Raw genomic sequence first — 17,073 nt, forward strand, 5'->3', positions numbered from 1 at the left:
GCCCAGCGCCGTATTTACCTGCCTAGGGCGCTCCCGATGATGTCATAGGGCTGCGCCCAGTCCGCACATGAGCACTGGCTGACGGAAGCTCTTGCGCCATTTTGGTTCTGGGCAAAGCGATTAGTTTTGCCCACAAACAGGAGGAGTCTGGGGGTGGGTTCTGCCTGTCCTGGGATCACCTAAGAGTGAGTGGGCTGCTGTGGGATGGGCAATATACAGCCTCCTGACTGTCTTCAAACTGTGAAGTTTGTTCCTGGATCCAGTCTCAGCAACCTTCTGTGTCGCCATCTGCTGGTAGGAAAGTTTTCTGTACTTTAAAAAAAAAAAAAAGGTACATTCTTTTCCTTTGGTTTGTTTCAGCTGTTTGCTTTGATGTAGTTTTCAGACTTTCATGTTAGAAGATTACTCGCAATCTCAATCCTTCTGTTTCTCTTTTCAGCTATCTCTCTTTTTCCGCTGGCCATCCCTTATTCTGTAATACCATGAGTCAGCCACTGCTTATGTAAGACCCTCAATACTTGGAGAAAAGCTCCAAGGAAGACGTCTCTGCTCCTCTTCTCCAGCGCTAGAGTCCTGCAGGGCCCGTGGTGCAGTATCTAATTTTTTTATCTTAAATAATCTTTATTAACAATTCTTAATTTACATACACCATATTAAAACAGCTGCAAATTCATGTAGACATACCCCACTAGCAAGGGGGCCGTGTAGCCCTCATCCGCTCCTCCCCACTCCCATTACATCTACATGTCCCATCCAGCAGATAGGCTACGCACGGTATAATAAGGCGACAGGAGGCTATTTTCTCCCCAACCCTCCCTCCTTTCCCTTACTCTCTTCCCACCCTAAGCCAGGTCCTTCCTTTATTCCTGACACCCTACGCTAACTAACCACGGGTTCCACATCCTTTCAAATTTTTTAAGATTCCCTCTTCTAATATATAGGGCTCTTTCCTTCCATATTACCTCATTTATTGTTTTGACCCACTCGTTCACTACAGGGGGAAGGGCTGTTTGCCATCTCTGCATAATAAGCTTCCGAGCCTGGTAGAGGCATCTCAAAACTGCTATTTTAGCCGCTGCCTCCTCCCGGCTCCATACCCTGTATCCAAGAATGCAGAATCTGACGTCTGTCTCCAGAGAGATCCCCCACTTGCCCCCAATAGAGCCCACAACCCCCAGCCAGTAACGTACTAATTTGGGGCACCTCCATACCATGTGTATCAAGTCACCCTCCTCCCCACACCTAGGGCATTTGGCATCAGGTCTTACACCAAAACGGAATAATTTTTTTGGGGTATAGTATGCTCTATGTAGCAGCATTAAGTGGGAGAGTCTCTGTGCAGGTGAAGCTGAGACCTCCTGTCCTACCTCCAGTATTTCCCTCCATTGTATATCTGTTAACTTTCCCACATCCTTCTTCCACCCCTCCCTACAGCTAAGATGCTCTGGTCTGACAATAGTTTCCTTGCACAGTTGCACATATATTCCGGAGATAAAACCCTTCATCTTCCCAGGTTTAATCACTCTCTGCAGCAGTGCAGCATCTGTCCAAACTGGGGGGCTTACCCTAAATTGTACCTCCAATGCCGCTCTCATTTGTAAATATCTGAAGAATGTTTGTCTTGAAATGCTATATTCCTTTTGAAGGTCCTCAAAGGTTTTCAGTACGCTTCCTCTGTACAACTGGGAAAGTCTATTTATACCCCACCTCGCCCATTCTTTGAATTCCCCCATAGCCACTATCTCCTGTAGATTTCTGTTATGCCAGAGGGGAGCGTATTCTGTAAACCCAACATATCCCATTAAGGTCTTTGTTACCTTCCAAACTTTTATTATTAACTTGGTTGTGGGGCCGCTACCAGGTAGTGAGTCTGCCTCCAATGCCTCCACTACGGTTTTATGGGGTGCCTCCAGAGTTAACTTCCACCCCCTACATGTTGCAACTGTGCTGCCAGAAAATAGCACCTCGGATGCGGGAGGGCTATTCCTCCTTCTTTGACTGGTAGCTGTAGGTTCTGAAGGCTAATCCTGGCCTTTCCTCTCCTCCACAACAGCTCCCTAAAAAGCGAATCGATCTTTTTGAACCACTTTTTGTTCACCCACACCGGTGAGTTGTGTAACAGATACAGCAGCTGAGGCAACCAAACCATCTTAATTAGGTTGCCCCTTCCTGCTACAGACAGGGGCAGCCGGCTCCAGATATCAATTTTACACCTAAATTTACCCAGTAGTGGATCTAGGTTGTCTACAATGTACTGTTTGGGTTCTTTTGACATATTTATGCCCAGATAGCGAATCATTGAAACTACTTTTAAGTGTGGAATTCCCGACAAAACCGGACCACTAAGGTTATCTAATGGCAATAGTGCAGACTTCCTCCAATTCACCACCAGTCCTGACACATTGCCAAACCTCCCATTATATCCATTACCTGCCTGAGGGAGCCTCCCGTATCCCCGAGAAACAATAGGACATCGTCGGCATACAGGGCAATCTTCTCCTCTCCTATTCTTCTTACGAACCCTTCGATCTTTGAGCTGGACCTGATATGAATTGCTAGTGGCTCCATGGCGAGGGCAAAAAGCAAGGGGGACAGGGGACATCCCTGTCTTGTCCCCCTCTCTAAGCATATTTTCCCTGAAAGTTCTTTATTAACCTTAACCCTCGCACTTGGGCCCCTGTACAGTATTTTTATCCACTTTCTGAAGACAGGACCCAAGCCAAATTCCTCCAGCACCCGCCAGAGATAGGGCCACTCCAGGCTATCAAAGGCCTTAGTTATATCCAGGGATACTACTGCTCTTGATCCCATATTCACTGTCGGGGACTGGAGATTCATATATGCCCTCCTGATGTTCATACTCGTGGTCCTATGGGAAATAAATCCCGTTTGGTCCACGTGGATAAGTTTATGCATAATTTTATTAAGCCTGGCAGCCAACACCCTTGCCAGGATTTTAGCGTCTGTACACAACAGAGATATAGGCCTGTATGCCGACGTTTCCAGTGGGTCACCCCCTTCTTTATGAAGCAAGATAATATTTGTTTCGGTCATAGAAACAGGCAAACACCCTCCCTGTAAAGCCCAGTTCAGTGTTTTCAGCAACTCTGGCAGGAGGATCTTCCCGTAGTGCTTATAAGTCTCCACCGGAAGACCATCCGGCCCCGGGGATTTTTGGTTTGCCATTCCATTTACAGCTTGTTGTAATTCAGCTAGTGTAATTGGCGCATCCATACCCTCTCTATCCTCTTCAGTAGCTATGGGGACCCGTATATCCTTAAAAAAGTTTTCCATGTCCTCCTCCCCAACGATCCCCTGCGACCTATACAGATTTTCATAATACTTCTCAAATGTATCTGTAATTTCCATACTCTGAGAGGATATCTCACCATTTGGAGTCCTGATTGCCAGGATCGTCGAGGAGGAGGAGTTGGTTTTTACCAAGTAGGCCAAAATACGTCCCACACTTTCTCCTTCCCCAAAGGTCCGTTGTTTCTGGAACAGTTGCTTATTTTCACCCCTCTTCAGGACTGCTGTTCTATAGGCCTCCTGTTTTTCCTCCCACAGTTTCTGCTTCTCTGGTGTAGGGCCTTCTATAAGTTGCTTCTCTGCCAACTCCAGTTCCCTCCTAATTCCCTCCTCCCACTCCCTTGCCCTCCTCTTGACTCCTGCCACCCCCTGGATCAGAATACCCCTAAGGAATGCCTTCAGTGTGTCCCATTGTACACCTGCTGTAGTTGAGCCTTCATTAAATCTTAGAAAATCTTCTAACTTTATTATTATCCTCTCTGGTTCCCCCATTAACTCCAACCAATATGGGCTTAACTTCCAAAACCCTCTAGCCTCCCTGGCCCCTATACCCACTGAGGCCACCATCAGGGAGTGATCCGAGACCCCTCTCGGATAATATACTACATCCTTTATTATTGGCACTGCCTCCGCGTTCCCCAGGGTCATATCAATCCTGGAGAAGGTGGAGTGGGAGGAAGAGAAGCAGGAGTATTGCCTTACTCCAGGGTTCCGGGCCCTCCACATATCCAACAGGCCTGCCTCCTCAAGGAATTGACCCAACCGGCCCCCTGCTACACTGTTTACTTGGACTCTCGGTGGAAATCTGTCCAACTCTCTATTCAACACCTCATTAAAATCCCCTAGTACTATCACCGGGGTGTCCGTTTTATCCAACATAAACTCCATTAGACTATACAGCACTTCCAATTTAAAAGGTGGGGGGATATAAATGTTAGCAATAACAAACATTCTATTTTCAATAGAACAGTATAAAAAAAACATAACGACCCAAACTACTCTATATCGCAAACCCTCTTCGGGCAATACAATCTTACATGCCCAGAGTGCCCATCCTGAGCCCCTCCTTCGAAGTATACCATATAGTCAATATGTCAGGATTAAACGTAACTGTACCCGCGATGAAGATTTCTTCAGGGCGGCACACAACCTCTATAATAGACTCTTAGATAGAGGCTACAGCCACTCTCTCTTAAAGAAAGCATTCCATAAGGCAAAAAAACTCAACCGTAAAGACCTGGTTTTCTCCGACAAACCATTGGATTCTAAACAACCCACACGACTCATCACCCAATTCTCCAATCAGCATACCCAAATCAAAGACGTCCTCAAACAATTTTGGCCCTTACTCACATCTGATCCTACCATTGCCAAATATATTAACACTTATCCTGATATTACCTATCGACGCTCTCCCTCTCTCCGTGATCGTCTGATTCATAGTCATCATTCTACTGACACTGCACATAGGCCCACTGCCACCGGTACCTATCAATGTGGCAAATGTGACATATGTACATTCGTTGCCAACTCTCAGGTTGTTAATCTACCCGATGGAAACACACACACCATCAGACACTATGTCACCTGCGCCACTGTTGGGGTTGTATACCTGGCCCAATGCCAATGCGGCGCATTCTATGTTGGCAAAACCAAGCGTCCCTTTCAGACCCGTATCCGGGACCATATCAAACCACTATACAAGAACACCACCACTACGGCCATTAATAGGCATATCGCTGCCCAACATAACTCCGATCCCCATGTTATTTTGTTTTCCGCACTTGAACATATCCCCTCACATGTAAGAGGCGGTAGTACTGATAATTCACTATTACGACTCGAAACCAAATGGATTCATATATTAAATGCTACCATCTTCCCAGGACTCAATGAATATATTAGTTTTAAGCCCTTCCTTTAAGTTTTTCTTTTCCATGCCCCTTCCCCAGACAACGTCGTTTGTGGTTTTTCCTCTCTACCCTATCCTCTTCCATCCCTTTCCCCCCCCCCCTTCTATTCCCTTCTTAGTTTCTCATTCTCCTGTATTCCCTGTCTTTCTTTCCCTTTGCTGCCATGGCTCCACCCGGTATTTCATCCATATAATGTTTTTTTGACATGGACTAATACCTTGCCTTCTACATTTATTACAAATGCCTTTTTCCTTTTCTGAGACAAGCTGGCAAATTGACTCAATATATCTTATATCCCTGTATATTCTATAAGTGTATATTGCCTGTATTTATTTGCGACTTAAAACTCTTTTTTGTCATTATTGAACAATATTTTTCGACACAACTGTTGCAATACATATACTGTGTGTTTCCTTTTTTATATATTCTTTTCTATATATTGTTTTTGCATTGTATTTTCAATTTTTGGTTGCAGGTTTTACTGTCGTACTGGGACCCAGTGGTTCTCTATGCACACTGCACACATTGTGGCTGGATGTCGTGTGCTGACACACAGTAATTCCCACCTTCCCCAGTGGCCCCTGTGGATCGTTGGGCAAGATCGTTGGGATATCCTCCCATCCTGTGTCTCGGCGCACTACACTTCGTGCCCCTTTGTTCCCCGCCACTGGACTGCGGTTGTCCCTGGTGCCTTGGCTAGCCCCACGACTGGGGGGATTATCTGTGGCGTGGGTGGTGGGCGGCGGCTCCGCGGGCTCTCCCGGTTTGGGGGTGACATGGCTAGCGCTGTCTTTGCCTGTACGGACGCCAAGGCGCAGACAACTGTCTGCCCCTGGGTGCCCACGTCTGTTCTCAGACCCTCTGGTCCTTTATTCCATCGGCAGATTGGGTGAGATGACACCTTGGTACTTCCCATTCCAGGGGTGTTCGCCTCTCCAATCGCCACACGGTCCGTGAGATCTGAGCATGTGCGCGCGTTGCATGATGGAACTCGTAGTTCCTAGGCACCGTGCAGTGCACAGCCGTGGCTACCCCTCGTTTAGCGTCCGCACACCTGATCATCATCTGATCAGGTGTGGGGGGTATATGAGTAACCGGCCAGTCCCTCAGTTCCCATGGACGAGGGACGTGCCTGCATTCGCTCTGCACACAGCTACAAGGTAAACTTCTGCCTTTCAAAACACCCTGACTTCATGTTGTTTACATGAATAAATTATTTATTATTCCTTTACATACTTTTTAGAACTTATTTTGGACCGGCCTCTTACTTGGTGGTTAACACTGATTTTCTCAAGCAACACGGTGTGCTTCATGATGAATTAGGTAATAGATTCCTTTTCACTAGCCTCACCTGTGCCCAAGTACATTTTAAAGCTTCCATTTCCCTTCCTTTCTGATCCTCCTTTTTTCCTTTATATTTCATATAGGATCCACTGTTATTTTTATCCCTTTTTCATCCCAGCACCGGTACTATATACCTGTGAATGTACCGCTATGAGAATCTTTTCTTACAGCAGATACCATCAAGTAAGTATAGGCACAAACTACCATATCTGGCCCCAGTTAACAACAGCAAGACCCCTAACACTATCCATTTTTCCAACTAGGCCTGCTTTAAGTGGTCTGCAGATATGGTTCAACCTTGATGTCCTTTCCTTGCTGTGTGCATACATATATCACAGGCACTTCCTGACCTTGCCTTTCTACAGCTTTTAGATATACATGTAAGTCCGCACCCTTTCCAGAGATATAGATACATTTATACCTATTTATATACATATATTTTTTGTTCTCTTTTTAATACAATGCACATATGCGCAACCCTCTATTCCTGGAATAACTACCACAGTGCATTATGACACATGACTATCTTTACATTCCTTTGCCAGGTCTACTGTATGCCCCCTGCAGGCATAATTTACGGCGCGGTCTGCCTGCTCCCCTGTGGGGATCTCCTTGGGTGGCTGTGTTCCCCCTCTCCCTCTCTTCCCTCCCGTCTTGGGCACTGACGCCCCAGGTATGTCCGCAGTTCCGTTTAGTGGTGTGGAGCTTAGGGTTGCATGAATGTCCAGCCACAGTTGCAGTGTGTTATTGTTTTTACTATGCAGTGTTTGGTCAAATTAATATTTCTAACATGTGTTTTTATGTCCACCACACAGAATTTTTTATATATATCCACCCTATGAGCTCCTGTTCCCTGAAGAAGCCAATGTTTTGGCGAAACATGTAGGAAAATGAGCCCCCCTCCTTCAACGGCCACTTGCCATCTGGCCCACTTGACCATTCTTAGGGTCACTTACAGTACATGTATCCACAAAATTTGTATAATTACTGTATGAATTGTTTATAATGTACATTGTATTTATGATAGACTATTAATAAAATTTGTAATTTTAGTATTTTTTGTTTTATCTTTTCTTCTCTAATCTTCCTGACCCTAGCACCGCTATAATCCCTTGTCCACACACCCATTTAACGTTTGATTATTTAGGGGATGAGGTGCTGTATCCTCTGGTACCATCTAGCCATTTTTACTTTTTTTGACCCAAACTATCTATTCTGGTCTGCCTACAGGAGAACATCACACTTCTTGTTACCAATATACTCACCCCCCTAGAATAAGAGGAGTACACCGAGTGGTATTGGGCCTGGAACCTTCTACTTGAAAGACATTTCATCGTGTCCTTTGTCAAGTGAGTCTCCTGTAGGCAGACCATACCCACCCCCCTTATCTCCAGCAGTGAAAAAATGGTGGCCCTCTTATTTGGGTTCCCCATCCCCCGTACGTTCCAGGAGCCTATTTTGAGAATTTTAGACTGCATCAAGCAAGCAACAGGCAGGAATTGGCCCCCAAAAAACCAATGGCAATGGGCGTCTTAAACTTGGTATATTGTCTTGTGCCCAAAAATAACACCTCCTTACCCATTATAACTCCCCCAACAAAAAAAAGAAAAAACCCATAGGGTAGCCAAAGTGAGACCCCTCCATTAATACCGAGCTATGTACTACGTATAAAAAGAAGAAAGAAAAATAAAAAGGAAGAAGTGTTCCCTTAATTACCCTCTGTGCTTCCTTACTATTATTTCCCTTTCTAGTAGACATTCTAAGTGTCCCCTTTTCCTTTTTTCCCGTGTTCCTATTCATAGTGTTTGTAATTATCACACATGTGCTTAATCCTACGTCCCCCCTCCCCCCCTTTCCCCTAGCTACCCCCCCGGTTACTAAGTGCATTTTAATTCCACTTTAAGATAAATTTGCAACCCCCCTTCCTCTCCACCACCCACCCCCCTCTCCCTCCCCCCCAATCCCCCCCACCCCCCCCCCTCCCCCACCTTACCAGGTTAGCCCCTGGGGCTTTATTCGTGACCACCTCATATATTCCTTTCAAAATACCTCTTCCTAACATTCCCCCCCCAACCTCCACCAATAGTATCCACATGTGCCAAATTTTAAGTGTAATATCTTCCTCCTCCCCCATTCCTACTCTACCATACACCATCATTCTTCCTCTCTGTACCAAGTTCATATCGCTTCCCACAGTCCAAATATTCTTATCTTCTTATCAGACACCCTGACTCTCTGGGCTCCATTCTTTGGGTTTCAGTCTTTGTTTGTTTTCTTCATACCAACGTGTTACCCCCACCGGGGAATCGAAGAAGAGAACCTCCCCAATTGCCTCCACCCGTAGCCTAGCTGGATACAGTAAAGCATACTTGACTTCAAATTTTTGAAGGGTGCGTTTGATCTCCACGAACCCTTCCCTGCGTCTCTGCAGCTCCAGCGAAAAGTCAGCGAAGAATGAAACCTTTACACCGTTATAAAGAATAAACCCCTTCTCTCTGGCTCTGCGTAGTAAAGTTATCTTGTCACAATGGTTCAGAAATGTCATTAATAAAGACCTGGGGAGCCCTCCAGGGAGCGGAGCCCTGAAGGGGACCCGGTGGGCTCTCTCAATCGCAAACTGTGCGGAAAATGCGTCTCTTCCAAATATTTCTATGAACCATCTTTCCAAAAAGGCAATGGGACTATGCCCCTCACATCTCTCTGGGAGACCCACTATTCTTATATTGTCCCTTCTCAGGCGGTTTTCCATTTCATCCATTTTTTCATTAATTCTACCCAATTGCTCCTTCATGGATTTAACATCTTGCTGTAGGGGAAAAACATCATCCTCCATTTGGCTCACTCTTCCCTCTAGGCCCGTTATTCTGTCTACTGCCTTTTGCAACTCCTGTTTTATTAGTAACAGTTCATCTTTAACCTCTTTAATTTGACAGCTTAACCCCTCCACTGATGCTTTACAGGAATTGATCGCTTGTAATACTTCCCTCAGGGTAGGTTCTACCTCTGTGACGGAGACGGTAGTTGGCAGTGGTAGATGAGCTTTTTCCCCTGCCCCTGTACCTTTATTAGCATTCGGGTTTTTATGCCCTGTTCCAGCTGGAGTTGATGATGCCTGTCCTTGACTTTTCCTATCCCCAGTAGTCTTAAGTTGCGGAAGTTGCTCGTTTTTGGTGGGGGTCTGTTCAGGGGTATGTGCAAACCTCTCCAATTTTGCTGCTGCTGCTGCCGCCTGGTTCCCCTTCTCCTTTGCTGACCGTAATGACTGGGGCCCCAAATTCTCCATGTTATCTGGCTCCTCCCCTCTCCTCCTGGACATTGCCAATGTTACCTTTGTATACCCAAATAGACAATACCACCAGGGGAAAACGAGCAAAGCAAAATAAAAACCAGGGAGCAGCAAAAGGATTTGGCCGAGAATACACAGGCAAGTACTGTCCCTTTAGTGCAAGGATCTATCTGCAACCCTGCAATCTCCAGTCAGCCGATATACGTATTCAGCAGTTTGAGTTTTTAATATACTAGTCAGATGTATCATAAATGCCCGTTCACTCCTCCATCCCCCTGTTGTAGTATAGGGCCACAGGGTCACAACATACTGTCCTTTAACCGAATACAGTGAGCTATAGTAAGATAACAGGGTTAAACCCTCTTTCCACGTCCCGCTCACCTGCTCCGGTCCCCACAGTCCCAGGACCCAGCGTCCAGCTCCTTACCAACCTCCACGGTGTATCACAGTCTGTTTGGCATAGGATCTCCACAGATCTTCTATTCCACCGTCACCCGTCCGCCTCTCCTCCTCTCTCGCCGCTCCGTAGCGGCACACTGAAAGCCGCTCCACCAGCTCCCAGGCGCGCAGGCGCAGTGGCTACCGCGGCTCCAGTGAGGGCGCCTCAACGCAGTTTAGCTTGTTCAGGCAACCGGCCCCGGCTTCTCCGACTAGGGACACTTCCTCGCCTGCCCACCGTGCATCGGCCGCGCCGGGATCCAAGTACTAGCAGTAGCAGCCGCAAAACGCTCCGACCCTCCAATATCGGCAGGTAGACGGCAAGGTGGAGAGACTCTCAGCACGCTACATGCTCCGCTCCACACTCCATCCACACCCTCATCCGGTCACGCCCCCCGTGGTGCAGTATCTATACCCAGGAGGCTGGTGAGTAGGCACTGCCTGGAGGAGTATATAACCAACAGGTAATGCCAAATGTCTTTATTGTTGATAAGAATGGCACAAGATTCTGTTTTGAACTTTCCTTAATTACCTGAAGCAACTGTTATGCCCTGTATACACAATCGGATTTTCGGATGGAAAATGTGTGATAGGACCTTGTTGTCGGAAATTCTAACCGTGTGTAGGCTCCATCACACATTTTCCATTGGAATTTCAGACACACAAAGTTTGAGAGCTTGCTATAACATTTTCCAACAACAAAATCCGTTGTCGGAAATTCCTATCTATGTACACAAATCCGACGCACAAAGTGCCACGCATGCTCAGAATAAATTAAGAGACAAAAGCTATTGGCTACTGCCCTGTTTATAGGCCCAATGTACGTGTTTTACGTCACCGCGTTCAGAACAATCGGATTTTCCGACAACTTTGTGCGACCGTATGTATGCAAGACAAGTTTGAGCCAACATCCGTCGGAAAAAATCCATGGATTTTGTTGTTGGAATGTCCGATCAATGTCCGATCGTGTGTACAGGGGATTACACTTCTATTGGAAATTGTTGGAGACTGTTGCCATAGGAGACAGAGCTCCTATCCGTGCAGATGTGGCATCTTGCTGGATGCTTTTCCCTGCGTGGCTGTCCTGTAGAAATCCGGGAGTTTACCGGGTTAGCATTACACAGACACATTTGGGTGCCCCAAGGAGAGTGGGAATGTAGCGCTCAGAGCGCGCTAGTGGGTGTAGCCAAATTGCCTTTGCTGACATCATCACCCTTCAGGGAGGCCAAACAGCCGCCTATGGCGGCAACAGATTTTTGTATGACTATCTCGGTTACTTGGGGAACCACAGCCTGGTCCAGGTAATATGTCCAGGTCTCAGGTGGACTGAAACCCTGACACATGATTCAAAACCCGAACTGTCTGGCTGAATCCTGGACAGGTGGCACACCCTAGGTGTCTGGCACTCATGAATCTACTTTGCACTGCACCTACTCTGCCTTACGACCTACTCTATGTGGAGGGAGGTCGACAACTCATGGCTCTGGAGGTTCTCATTGTACTGAAGGAGCCCTGGTTCCTTGCTACATATATTATAGATGCAGCAGTCTGCTACTTAAAATAGGGAGGCTGACCAGGAAGTCCCCCCTAGTTGCTTGTATAACCACTGGAAGAGCACCCTAGCACTTTGGCGGCTAGGGAGGCCATATGGTTGAGACCCTGGACTGCGTATTGATTCCTAGAAACAAAAGTGGGGAAAAATGGAAGGGGTTCGAGAAAAATGCCCGTAACAGGCTGTCGAAACTGTGTACCCTGAACAAGATAAAGGTCAACCTGCTCCTACATACTGTAGCATCTGCAAGTGCCGGCAGACCAGCAATATCCAGCCCATGTACTGGGTGAGTGTAATGGGAATGGTTTAATAATTATCAACCAGCTGCTGCACCTGCAGGACTCTGAGGAGAGTGGCAGGGTCTGCATCCCTTTAGGCATGATTTCCTATTGGGAGTATCTTGCAAAAAATGATATTTTTGTAGCAGTGGATGCCAAAAATCTGACTTGTATTTTAGTGCAGACTTCTGGGAAAATCAGTGAGCCAATCACACAAGTGCATACCCAGACTCTTAAGGTAAGACCTAGAAGGCACGCTTCACGGGTTTCTGGACAGCATGCTGTACAGAGCCTTGAATGAAGGTATCAGACACTCATGATCACTTTGGGAGATTCCTCACTGCTCCTCCTCCAGACCATTTCTCTCCCACGGAGTCCACCACAACAGTGGGTGGGCTGCTACAATGCTTACAGACACCTCAGACTCAAGAGGGATTGCAGGTTTTCTACCCAATCCTGTTTGGAGTTCGCAGGGGAGGTTGGTTAGTGTCCAGTTGCAGATCGGAAGAGGTCGAACCCTTTTGGGCCCTCTTTGAGATCTTCTTTTTTTCTCATATAATACCAGATGGTACGATTTCAATTTAATCAGTACAGTTTTCATCCGAAAATACAATACATTACATCACTTCCAAAATGTTATTCTGGCATACGAAATCTTCATTCTTTAGTAACCTCTTCCTTTTCGGTATAAGACTAGCATGCAAAAAAAATGGACAATCATTCGTCTGATAATCTCATTGTGTGTAATAGGCTTAAAGGGGTTGTAAACCTTTGTGTTTTTTTCACCTTAATGTATCCTATGTATCCTATGCATCGACTATGATACCCAGTAGACCCAGCAACGGACTGCAGATGTTTGGTACATCAAATGTATCTGCAATAAATTGCGTTACTTGCGACCATAGTGGGCGTACTCTATTACACTTCCAGACCATATGCAGAAATGACCCCTCTGCTACCAGACACTTATGGCATGTGGGAGTGTCTCTTCGCCCCATTTTATACAACCTCAACGGAGTATAGTACATTTGGTGCAGGTATCTAAGTTGGATCAGTTTATCTCTAGCTGATATAACTGTGGACAGATATGAGATCAGCACTTCCCCCCCACTGTTCCTCTGTAAGCTATGGGATAATAGCTATCCATCGTTCCTTAAGCTTTTTTTCTTTGGGAGTTATTTTGTCTGTAAGTGTGTTGTAATAAGTAGAGATCAAGGAGTTTCTCCAATTTAGGGTTCTCAAGAGAGACAGATTCCATCCCAAATTGAGCATGAGCAGCATGCTTCAACCTAGTGAACTGGAATGCCCAAAATTCTGGAACATTCAGTTCCCTCTTTATTTGTGCAAATGATTTCAGTTTCCCATTTTCAAATAGTTAGTGAAGGTACGTGAGCCCATACCTAGCCCATCTATGTCCGTCTTCCAAATGGAGAAACTCCTTTAGGCATGGGTTATACCATAGTGGGGCATTTGGTGATAAGTAAAGGGGGCTATCTGTGCTATATGTGTTTCAGACAAATTCCCAGTGTCCTTTTTGCAGTTTTAAGCATGGCCCTACCGTCTGTTGTGGGGACTTCTCCCCTAAAGAAGAAGTTTAATAGCGTTTCATATGATGTTACCACCGCTGCTTCAACCACGATTGTGGCATTATTCAGTTGTGGAAACATTCGCCAGTGTATGTGTACCAGTTGTAAAGCCAAGTAGTACAGGCGAAGATCAGGTACCGCCAAACCTCCCCTCTGTACCGATAATTGTAATAGTTCCAGGGACAACCTAGCTGCTTTGTTGCCCCAAAGGAAGGAAGTTAACAGGGAGTTAATGTATGAAAATATCCTTTTTGGAATGTAAATCAGGCGTTAGAGAGCACATAAAGAAATTTGGGCAAAAAGATCATCTTAAATAAGTTGGCCCTTCCCATTAGTGTGAGTGGTAAATCTTTCCATTTTTGTATTTTGTCAATGAATGTTCTAATTATTGGCCATAGATTTGTCTCAATGAAGAAACTCACTGGGGATTTAATCATTATCCCTAGGTATTTAAATTGTGTCACCACAGCCAATGGACATTGAGCAGGCAAGTTCATATTCGGCTGTGGATCTAGAGGAAAAAGAATCGATTTGGTCCAATTTATTCTGAATCCAGAAAAATCTCCAAATTCCCGGATCAAGGAGACTGCAGCAGATAAAGACTCAACAGGGTCCTCCAAATACAGGAGCATATCATCCGCATACAATGATAGACGTTCCTCCAGATCCCCAACTGAAAGTCCTGTTATGGTTTTGTGGGTCCTAAGTTTATCCGCCATTGGCTCTATGGCCAGAGCGAACAAGAGAGGAGATAAAGGGCACCCCTGTCTCGTTCCTCTATAAATCTTAAAGGCGTTCGATATTAATCCATTCACTCTAATACTCGCCTGGGGATCTGTGTATAAAAGCTTTACCCATGACACAAACCGCGGTTCAAAGCCCATCATACTGAGAAGGGAAAAAAGATAATCCCACTCCACGGAATCAAACACTTTTTTTGTGTCTAAGGATGCTATTGCTCTGTGGCCTGTGTTTATGTGTTCAGTCTGTAGGTTGACGTACAATCTCCTAAGGTTCATTTGGGTACAACGGCCTGGAATGAATCCCGTTTGATCTGAGTTAATCAGTTTAAGGATCACCAATGTCAATCTACCGGCCAACACTTTGGTCAATATCTTGACTTTAGAGTTAATCAGAGAAATTGGCCTATATGACTCACATTCTAGTGGGTTCTTTCCAGGTTTGGGAATTAAGACTATCAAGGCTTCCCTCATAGATTCCGGGAGTATACCCTCTTTACCTCTCTCAATAGCATAGAAGATCACCATCAATAGCATGGAAGATCACCATCAAAATTTCGGAAGCAGTTTACCTCCCAGCAGATTTTTCTTTTGAACAAGTACAAGCTTCCCAGAGCACAATGAGTGGGTCTATGACTGAGGTCTTCTCTGAGCAGGTCCACAGGTGGGGCCTACCACAGACAGACCTCCTCGTTTCCCACAGTAATCACAAACTTTGGTCTGATTTTGTTTCCGTATCCTAAGGCGCAAGGGGCAGATGCTCTGGTCTTTGCCTGGGACCGCAATCTAACCTATATATTTTTCCCCAACATTTCCCGTAAATGAGATTCCTCTTGAGGCTGTCAAGGGAGAACATAGCTGTCATAGCCAGTCCTCCATATTGACCAGGAGGCCCTCGGTTTTCCCTGGCCATTCATTTCAGGGTACAGAAGACATTTTCTCCTACTAAAGGGGGAGGATGGGCAACTCCGGTTTCTCCAGTTTCACTCCAGAGTTATCTCTATTTTGTTGTGTGCGAGAAGACATTCTACTTACAACATCTAGGTCTAATTCTGGAACAAGTTTGCTTTTTCTTGGTAGGGTGAGACATTGATCCTACTGCCCTTCCAGTGTCAGCTGTTCTCAGGCATGTACTGGCCATTGGGACTACAGGGAGTTTCCCGGTGGGCCGATGGCTCAGTGGGCCGATTTCAGTGACAGTGGACCGCTGCCTCCCTCCGGTCCTCTGTTCCCCCCCCCCCCCGCAGTGCTCACCTCCTCTCCCTGGCTAGTTATGCAGCGCGCCTGAATACAGACATGATGCTCAGGAGTCAACACTGAGAAGCTCATCATACGATCTGGAAGGAGGGCGGCCTCACTTTCCTGCCTAATCTTGTCCCATTGGGGGGGGGGGGGGGGGGCGCCAAACTGATTCTTTGCCCCAGGTGAAATAATGTCTAGCTTCCCCACTGGTACTGCCTATAAGAGAAATAATGTAGAACGGCTAATGGCTAGTGGGGGGGGGGGCTTGGGTGGCAAGCCAGCATGGGAGAGACCTTTCAAAGTGGGCCAGTCTGGATGAAGTCCAGGGCCAAATTTTTGTCCCAGTCCAGCCCTGGCTGTTCTATACTTCTTCCAGGCCTTAGCCTATGCTCACATAGCTCACGAGTGTGGGCTATATTGGCAATAACAGATTTGAATGGGCCAGGAATCCTGAAGTTTGTACAACTTTTGAGGGCAGTTGTGAGGAGTCGGTCACCAAGGAAGGAAGATCTATTGCAGTTGCTGGATCTCATATCAGTTTAACCGTTTGTTCCAACAGAGCAGTGTTCGGTTCAGGCCATTACTTACAAGGCAGTATCAATTGCAAGAACTTTAAGCAGAAGGTTATCAGAGATTCAAGCTCTTGGAGCTTTAAAGTAAAAAGAAAATATATATATATATATATATATATATATATATATATATTCCTTTCTTTCCAGAAAGAGTAGAGTTGGGTTCTGCATCAAACATAGCAACAGACTGCTATTTAACAGACAGACAGCTGGACATTGCCTAACTTTCCAGAACATCACAATTGTCCCTTTCAGGTCATCTAAATAAACCTTTTGTCATTCAAGCTGGGAATCATCAAGGGAAAGAGGTTACTCCCTGGATCCTAGCAGGCTTGGTTGTGTATATAGGACTAGAGGTCGTGAGCCTCTGTCAGCAGCGGCGGAGCACTCTACCAGAGCGGTTAAAGCCTCATAGGCAACACATTCAAGAGAATCTATGGTGCCCATCTGTACAGGGGTATCATGGTCCCTCCAACATTCTTACTCAAACTTGACGGAATAGACCCGGGGGCCTTGTCATCAGGGGACTTTGTAGGAAGGACTATTCAGTCCTCTGTCTCATCCTAATTAGAAGATTGGTTTAACAAGTAGATCCCACCCTATCAGCTAGTTATTTATCACTACTATGCTGCCATGTTGGCGTCAGAAAAATGGAAAATTGTATCAAATACTTACCGTAATTTTCCTTTCCTGATGCCAAACCATGGCAGCATATGAGCCCACCCATGTGCGTTGCGGGATTTAGCTTCTTACAAAGAATGAGGTGGCGGCTAACAATGCCTTCATTTATGCTATTCACTTTCACTGGTCCTG

General features: G+C 45.9%; 2 protein-coding genes across 3 annotated transcripts in view; both read right to left on the minus strand.

Annotated features, from left to right (window-relative positions):
• Window positions 1-17,073, minus strand: part of LOC141105649 (alpha-2-macroglobulin-like protein 1) — a 583,128-nt gene that overhangs the window by 72,421 nt on the left and 493,634 nt on the right. The gene's annotated exons all lie outside the window — the stretch shown is intronic.
• LOC141105416 (alpha-2-macroglobulin-like) overlaps window positions 1-17,073 on the minus strand; it is a 162,132-nt gene that overhangs the window by 35,342 nt on the left and 109,717 nt on the right. The window contains 1 exon segment of the mRNA XM_073595279.1: window positions 2,699-3,668. Coding sequence (XP_073451380.1) covers window positions 2,699-3,668 — 970 coding nt within the window.

This window comes from Aquarana catesbeiana, linkage group LG08, assembly GCF_042186555.1.
Source record: "Aquarana catesbeiana isolate 2022-GZ linkage group LG08, ASM4218655v1, whole genome shotgun sequence".
Taxonomy (NCBI): Eukaryota; Metazoa; Chordata; class Amphibia; order Anura; family Ranidae; genus Aquarana; species Aquarana catesbeiana.